This window comes from Carlito syrichta, unplaced genomic scaffold, assembly GCF_000164805.1.
Source record: "Carlito syrichta isolate Samal-C Ts95f unplaced genomic scaffold, Tarsius_syrichta-2.0.1 Scaffold308235, whole genome shotgun sequence".
NCBI lineage: Eukaryota > Metazoa > Chordata > Mammalia > Primates > Tarsiidae > Carlito > Carlito syrichta.
The window spans coordinates 1,855,532-1,863,925 of NW_007252331.1; the positions used below are offsets into that span (position 1 = coordinate 1,855,532).

At 37.7% G+C, this 8,394-nt stretch overlaps 1 protein-coding gene across 1 annotated transcript in view; it reads right to left on the bottom strand.

The window, feature by feature from the left end:
- Positions 1-7,294, bottom strand: part of LOC103267753 (ATPase family AAA domain-containing protein 2B) — a 94,072-nt gene extending 86,778 nt beyond the window's left edge. Inside the window, exon 1 of the mRNA XM_008065333.1 lies at positions 7,136-7,294. Within this exon, the coding sequence (XP_008063524.1) occupies positions 7,136-7,267 (132 nt within the window). The 5' untranslated portion in view covers positions 7,268-7,294. The remainder of the gene's footprint in view (positions 1-7,135) is intronic.
- Between the last annotated feature and the right edge of the window lie 1,100 nt (positions 7,295-8,394).

An 8,394-nucleotide genomic window follows, 5' to 3' on the forward strand; every position in this document is an offset into this window, starting at 1 on the left:
GGGCTCAAGCAATCCACTCACCTCAGCCTCCCAAAGGCGCGGGATTAAAGGCTGAGCCACCGAGCCCAGCCCAGCTAAGAAAGATATTTATTTAATGTTCTTAGAGGTAAGGGAACCTGACGAGTATCATACAAAGACTGAGTCATCTAGGACTAGAATTCAAAACTAAATTTCACTTTCTACCATATCATTTACCATATGAACAAAAAGCCTTACTGTGCTATAATAATCACAACTTTTAAGCAACCTTTATATTTAGGTTTCATAGAACTTTTGGTTCAATGACATGTATAAGGTATTATGACTGACAATGAGAAAAATGACAATTTAAAACTTGAAAAAAATGGTTTTTAAATTTGAAAAGTATTCTATCAAGTAAAGAAATACCATGCATATTATTATTTTGTAAGTTAGTTGATGGTTTGGCATTTAGTGCATAGCAAGATAATGCCAGTAAAATATCAAATGAATTCACTGAAAAATCAAAGTTTTAAGCAATTTTGTATTTATTGAAGCATAGTTTAAACCTGACTGGATAGCACAATCAAAATTTTAATGTATCTTGGTTCCAAAACAGACATTTATTTTTCTAAAATGGAAAAAACAAAACTGATATATAGGAATCCATAATCAGCTGAGATACTGCCAACCCCAAGAATCAGATCAGAATTTTTTTCACATTTGCTTCTCTTTGGGGGGTAAAATACACTTTTTAAAAAACTGAGTATGCTTATTACCTCAACAGTGCTATCTGAACTTCTTGAGACATAAAAAAGCAAAGTATAACCAAGTTGATAATATTTTACTGGTTTGATGAAGAATTTAGGGTCCAGCAACAAAACAAAACCAAAAAAACTTCAAATTCATCAAGATAAATCTTGTTCTAAAAATTGGAAAAATCTGGAATCAATAGCTATAGTTCAATTCCAAGTTCTAAGTTAGGCATTCTGCTATGAAAGTTAAAACTATAATATGACACTTATTTTGTTCCATCTTGAAGCATGCCTGAACAGATACTAAAAAAAAATGAATCAAGGTCCAAAAGAAATATCATCTTGACAGCATATATATTCCACAAGATTAAGAATTGATACAGGCTGGGCTAGGTGGCTCAGCCTGTAATCCCAGCACTTTGGGAGGCTGAGGCAAGTAGATAGCCTAAACCTGCAGGTTCAAGACCTACCCGGGCAATTGGCGAGACCTCGACTCGACAATAAATCAAAAATTAGCCAGGTGTGGTAGCACATGCCTGTAGTTCCGGCTACTTGGAAAGCTGAGGCAGAAGAATTGCCGGAGCCCAGCAGGTCGAGGCTGTGGTGGCCGGGAGCATGCCACTGCACTCCAGTCTGGGTGACAGAGTGAGACTCCAACTCAAAAAAAAAAAAGAATTGATACAGACTTCATTAGCAGCACAGGTACTGCTTATTAAAAGACCCTTAAAAAAATTATGAATACTTCAAAACAATCTATTCTTATACCCTCATTTCTCTTAATAAAGGTTTAAAGAAATGAAATTAATTACCCAAGCTCAGCAAGTTACTGTCAAGTCTCTAAAACATTTAAGTGTCATGCTCTTTCCCTATATAACCCAATCAGAATCACCTTTCTTTAATCATACTAAAAATAAGACATAGAATGAAGAAAAAATGATTTAAATGTAGAAATCGAGAAATATTCATTATGTTTTTGCTCTATATGGCATACAGAATAGTAAGTCATATGGCTTTCCTTAATACCTTTCTCTTATTATTAAAAGCCAAAGGCAAATTCAAGTCCTTCATTTTTCAGAATTCACAAGTAAATATAACACTTATAATAATAATGATTGGCTGAGTTCAGTGGCTCAGCCTGTAATTCCAGCACTTTGGGAGGTCAAAGCGAGTGGACTGCCTGAGCATGCAGGTTTGAGACCAGCCTGGGCAACTTGGCGAGACCTTGTGTCTACAATAAACCAAAAAAATTAGTCAAGCATGGTAGCACACGCCTGTAGTTCTGGCTACTTAGAAGGCTGAGGTGGAAGGATCGCCTGAGCCCAGCAGGTCAACAATGGGGTGGCTGTGAGCATGCGTGCCACTCACATACTCACTGCACTCTAGCCTGGGAAATAGAGTGAAACTCCAACTCAAAAATAATAATAATAATAATGATCATCAACATTATAAGGGAAAATAAAAATTAAGAACCATTATTGCATATAGAAGATATGTAGTATTTTATGTTAATAGTTAACAAAATTATTAAAATGTGGAACCAAGACTTACTTTCATTAACTTATTAACCTTTTACTTGGTCGAATAGCAAGAGTCATACTATTTAGCCAGGCATTGTGGCTTATGCCTGTAATCTCAGCACTTTGGGAGGCTGAGGCGAGAAAACTGCCCTGAGCCCAGGGGTTCAAGACCAGCCTGGGCTAACTGGCAAGACCTCACCTCTATGATAAATCAGAAAATTAGCCAGGTGCGGTAGAGTATGCCTGTAGTTCTGGCTTCTTGGAAGGCTGAGGCCGAAGGATCGCCTGAGCCCAGCAGGTCACTGCTGGGGTGGCCGTGAGCATGCCACTGCACTCCAGCCTGGGCGATAGTATGAGACTCCAACTCAAAAAAAAAAAAAAAAAGAATTGGCTGGGCATGGTGGTGCATGCCTCTCGTTCCAGCTACTTGGAACGGAAGGTTGAGGTGTAGGGATCACCTGAGTCCAGAAGGTCAAGGCTGCGGGTGGCTGTGAGTATGTCACTGCCCTCTATCTAGCCTGGGTGACAGAGCAAGACTCCAACACACACATACACACACAAAAAAAGACTCATACTATTCTATCGTCCAAAGCCTAATGAGAGACATTGACTAGTATGATTTTAAAACGGGTCCCTAGGACTTCCCTTGGCCATTCTTGCACCTTTCTCCTAGCAGACTGTTTCACAGTGTATCTTCACATTCAGCTAATGACCTTGCTACTTAATTCACTGAGAAAACAGAAGCAATCAGAAAAATACTTCCAAACTCCTCGCACCAAATCTGTCTACCTATCATTATGTCCACAATATTCTGTCTTCTCCCTATTGTTTCAGATGAACTAAACCACTCCTGAAGTCATTCAGGCTTCTTGCCTATTAAGAACAACTCTCAAATTTATCATGAAAACTTCCTACTCTATTGAATATTTTTCCTATCTTAAAAACAACAGGAAAAAAAATATATTCTCTTTTCCCCACTTCCCTCAATATCACATCACCTCAATTATTTTCTTTCCTTTGCAGCAAAACTCTGAAAATTTCATCTATATTCACGCCTCCAATTCCTTTCTTCCCATTCTCTCTAAGCCAGGGGTACCCAACTCCAGGGCCTAATAGGAGGTGGCCGCACAGCAGGAGGCGAACAGCAGGTGAGCTCTGCCTCTTTTCATATCAGCAGTGGCATCAAAGTCTCATAGGAGTGCCAAACCTAGTGTGAACTGCACATGTGAGGGATCTAGGTTGTGCACTCCTTATGAGAATCTAATGCCTGATGATCCCTTCTACTTCCAACTGTGGAAAAATCATCTTCCACAAAACCAGTCCCCAAAAATGTGGGGGACTGCTACTCTAACCCTATTCCAGTCAAACTTTTGCACCAGTCATAAATTGAAACTGTTCTCATCAAATTCACCCTTGACCTACATAATGCTAAATACAATGGCCAATTTTCTGTTCTCATCTCATTTGACTTAGCAACATATGTATAACCAACCACACCCTTTCACTGACACACTTTATTCACCTGTCTTCCAGAATACCCCACTCTCTTAGTTTTCTTCTTACTGACTGTTCTGTAAGACAAAAGGCTTGGTAATCTAAACTAGTCTCATAACCTTAAATAATATTTAATGAGAGGAGGTCAACAGTGTAGGCCTTTTCACAGAGCCAGACCTGAAAAAACGACCTTAGATTTCAGTCTCACAGCACAGTTTCCTTGAAATGTTAGTTAGCCATTAGTCACATAATACTATTTTTTTAAATTGTGTATATATTCTTTTTTTTTTCTGAGTTGGAGTCTCACTCTGCCACCCAGACTAGAGTGCAGTGGCACGCTCAAGGCCACCCCAGCATCAACCTGCTGGGCTCCGGCGATCCTTCTGCCTCAGTCTTCCAAGTAGCCAGACAACAGGCGCACTCTACCACGCCCGGTTAATTTTTTGATTTATTGTAGAGATGAGGACACACCAAGTTGTCCAGGCTGGTCTTGAACCCGTGGGCTCAGGCAATCCTCTCGCCTCAGTCTCCCAAAGTGCTGGGATTACAGGCTTGAGCCGTTGCGCCTGGCAATGCTATTTAATTTAAATTTTAAATTAACGCTAGTACTTGGCATTACAAACAATTCAGACATTTCCAGTGCCGCTTTCTTTACACTGCCAGTTTTGACAAAACAGGTTTGTTATTTTACAACAACTTACTCCTAATTCGGCAGGATTGCAACTTTTTAATGCATTGTTATTACTTGCTGGTAGTAATATGGTTGATGGCAGTTAACTAGATCACTAGTTACAGTTTGGGACCAAATTTTGGATCAAAAACTGCTACACTGACCTTCATCTCACCCAGAGTGCTTAAGGCTGGTATGCTCAGTGGATCAGGAATGCGATTGTGAATTCCTGCCCATTGCCTCCCTTGTGAATGTGGAAATGCCTACCTGGTTTTCCCATCTCAGGAAGGGCTTTGGGATGGCACCTACAATGGCTAATAAATGAGGATGTGAACATGCCATTCATTAGTCTGATCAAGCTATTAATTAATTTTTAGACTATAGGTTAAAATGTGAAACATTTTATGTTCAGTCCATATCTGTCTTGCACATTATAAATATATTTTTGTTTTTTAGTAATTTAGGGGAAGGGGAGGGAGAAAGGGATAATAATGCCCTTGGCATAATTCACAAAAGCAGCTATGACAACCTCCAATCAGATTACTTCATTTCAAAACTATTTCCAATCACAAGGAAAGATTTCTTTAAAATACACTTGTACATTTCACCTGTGGATGTCTATAACTTTATCCTCAGAATGTTCCCAAGTCTGTGCTGGCACTGTAAGGACAAAACATTATACTGGTGGATTTTTCTTTTTTTTTTTGAGTTGGAGTTTCACTCCGTCGCCCAGACTGGAGTGTAGTGGCCGCTCCCGGCCACCGTAGCCTCGACCCACTGGGCTCCGGCGATCCTTCTGCCTCAGCCTTCCGAGTAGCCAGAATTACAGGTGCGCACTACCACACCCGGCTCATTTTTTATTTATTGTAGAGATGAGGTCTCGCCAAGTTGCCCAGGCGGGTCTCGAACCCGCGGGCTCAGGCAATCCACTCACCTCAGCCTCCCAAAGGCGCAGGATTATAGGCTGAGCCACCGAGCCCAGCTGGATTTTTCTAATTATTTTTTGAAGCTTTATTTTCCCAACACAAGAGCTTTTTTTCTCAGTATAATGAAAATTAAAATCCTATGTGTATTCAGTAGTAAACAGACAAATTTTATTTTTTATTTTCACTTGAAGAGTTACATTTTGTGCAAAAGTTTACAAATAACGGTTTTTATTTTGATTTTTTTCAGTATTAAAAAAACCTGCTTTGATGGCATATTATGACGTAATGTTAATTGCTTGTAGGGTAGTTAAATGTTAGTACTGAAATCTAATCTCTAGCTGCCACCTTGTAGATATGAACGAATGTTCACCAAGCATGTGTTCTGTATTTTGTTGCATTGTACACTGCAACTAATAAGTCAAGGAATCGACATATATTAGGTGCGTGTACTGTTTCTAAAAATCAAAAACTAAGAATGATAAATTATCAATATAGTTCAGTATTTGCTAATTTTACTACACTCTTTTGTTATGTATATGTAGGGAAGTCACAAGGATTATAAATTCAATTTGAGTAAAGTTTAAAACCATATATTTTATAATAAAGGGCCTTTAACTTAAGATGGCCAAAGTACTGATATTATATATTTGCTGTAAAGAGAATTATAAGAGTTTTATATTCCTGATATTAAAAGTTACTTAATAAAGACTTGTTTCCATTAAAAAAAATTAACTAAGGTTAAATAAAATTTAAAATGCAGTTCCTTAGTCACACTACCCACATTCTAAGTACTCTATAGCCACAAGTGGTTGGTGGCTACCATACTGGACACTGCTTGATAAACAATGTAAATACAGAACATTTCCATCAACACAGAAAATTCTATTAGACAGTGCTACTGTAGACCTTGTTTATTATTAAACCCCTGATCTGTGTGGACTGTGAGGGCTGTGATTGACATACAGTTTCTAAGGCTTACTTGACTAGAACAATACAGAAGACAGTTGGGAAATAAAGGAAATGGCTTTTCTGTGCTGAAAGGAACACTTAGCTGTGTCTCTTAAAACTAAGTACATTGGTCAAGCATGGTGGCTCACACCTATAATCCCAGCACTTTGGAGGCCCAAAAGGGAAGATTCTTGGAGCTCAAGAGTTCAATACCAGCCTATGTAACATAGCAAAACCTCATCTCTAATTAAATAAATAAATAAAATAAAAAAATTAGCCAGGTATGGTGGCACGCACCTGTTACCCTAGCTGCTCAGAAGGCTGAGGTAGAGAAGGATCACCAGAGCCTAGGAGGATGAGGCTACAGTGAGCTGTGATTGTGCTGCTGCACTCTAGCCTGGGTAACTGAGACCCTAACTCAAAAAAAATAAAAAACAGGAAAACTAAGTACATTCCTCCTACACCCTCTGTGTATTGGAAGAGCCTAAAAAATGTGTGTGGGCTGTGGTTAGATGTACCAAACAAGAAAGGTGATGCTTCCTCCATGCTAAAGTAGACTGTACCAACATCAGTCCTGTTTCCTACAACTAAACACACCTCTATACACTGGTACAGTCTAGGAATTCCTCTTAAGCTTACATAGGGAGAAAGCTTCCTCTTACTTCCTAAAAACTATAAACTTTCTTACAATCATTAACAGAAAAAAATAAACTGTTCGATAATTACATTTCAAAGTATTAACTAAGATATCCTGTAAGCACAAACTTCAAACAACGGAAATTAATAAAGTACCACCCTCAGAGTATATATGTGCCTTATAATTAAATTACATGTAAATCTTAATATACTGAAAACAAAAACTCTTACCTTTTGATCCGGCAGGTTGAAAAGAAATTCTCTGTCAAAACGGCCAGGTCTCCTAAGTGCAGGATCTATAGAATCAAGTCTGTTTGTAGCACCAATAACAACAATTTCACCCCTATTATCTAATCCATCCATAAGAGCAAGGAGGGTTGACACGATAGAGCTGTGAAAACATTTTCAGGTAAGATTTAAAATTTAAAAAAGAAATAAAAAATCGTAAACACTGCAAATAACTTCTCTCAGCCTTAAATGCTAATAAAATAACTGTAGCATGATTGCATCTTAATGCAAGAGCAAGTGATTTACAGAATCATTTTCAAAAGTAATCAAAATATATAAGACAACTAAAGCATAGAAACCAAAAAGAAATAATAAAATGAATTTCATGAACATTAAAAACGTTTCTGCCTCAAAGGACATTATTAAGAAAGTTTAAAAAAACCTAATTAAGGAGAAAACATTTGTAAATCACATATTTGATACGGTTCTAGGGCCCAGAATATATAATAAACTATTACAACTGAAATAAACAATACAAAGACAAATAATCAAATTTAAGAGTAGGCAAAAAACTTACACAGACATCTCTTCAAAGATTATATGTAGAAAGACATCAATAGCCATTAGGCATTTGCAAATAAAACCAAATGAAGTACCACTTCAAACCCACTAGGATGACTACAGTCAAACAGATAATAACTATTGATGAAGATTCAGAGAAATTATAACACTTATACACTGGCTGGCTGGAATATACTCTGTGGGAAAGAGTAAGGCAGTTTTTCTAGCTATTAACATCAAGTTACCATATGATCCAGCAATGCTGGGAAAAAAAAAAAAACTTATGCGTGAACATCCACAGTAGCATTACTTATAATAGCCAAAAGAAGAAGTAATCCAAATACTCATCAACTCATGAATGAATAAAATGTGGCATATATCCATACAATGGAATACTATCCCTCAATAAAAATAAATGAAGTATTGATAGATGCTACAACATGAATGAACTTTGAAAACACTGTTTTAACTGAAAGATGCCAGACACAAAAGGTCACATATTGTATGACTTCATGTATACAAAAGACCCAAAATACATAAATCTATAAAAACAGAAAGTACATGAGAGGTTGCCTAGGGACTGGAAGGATGAAGGGAGAAAGCTGGGAGTAAGGCTAAAGGATACAAGGTTTCTGGGATGATGAAAATGTTCTGAAATTGACTGCAGTGATTGACAACTCTGAATATACTAAAAGTCACTG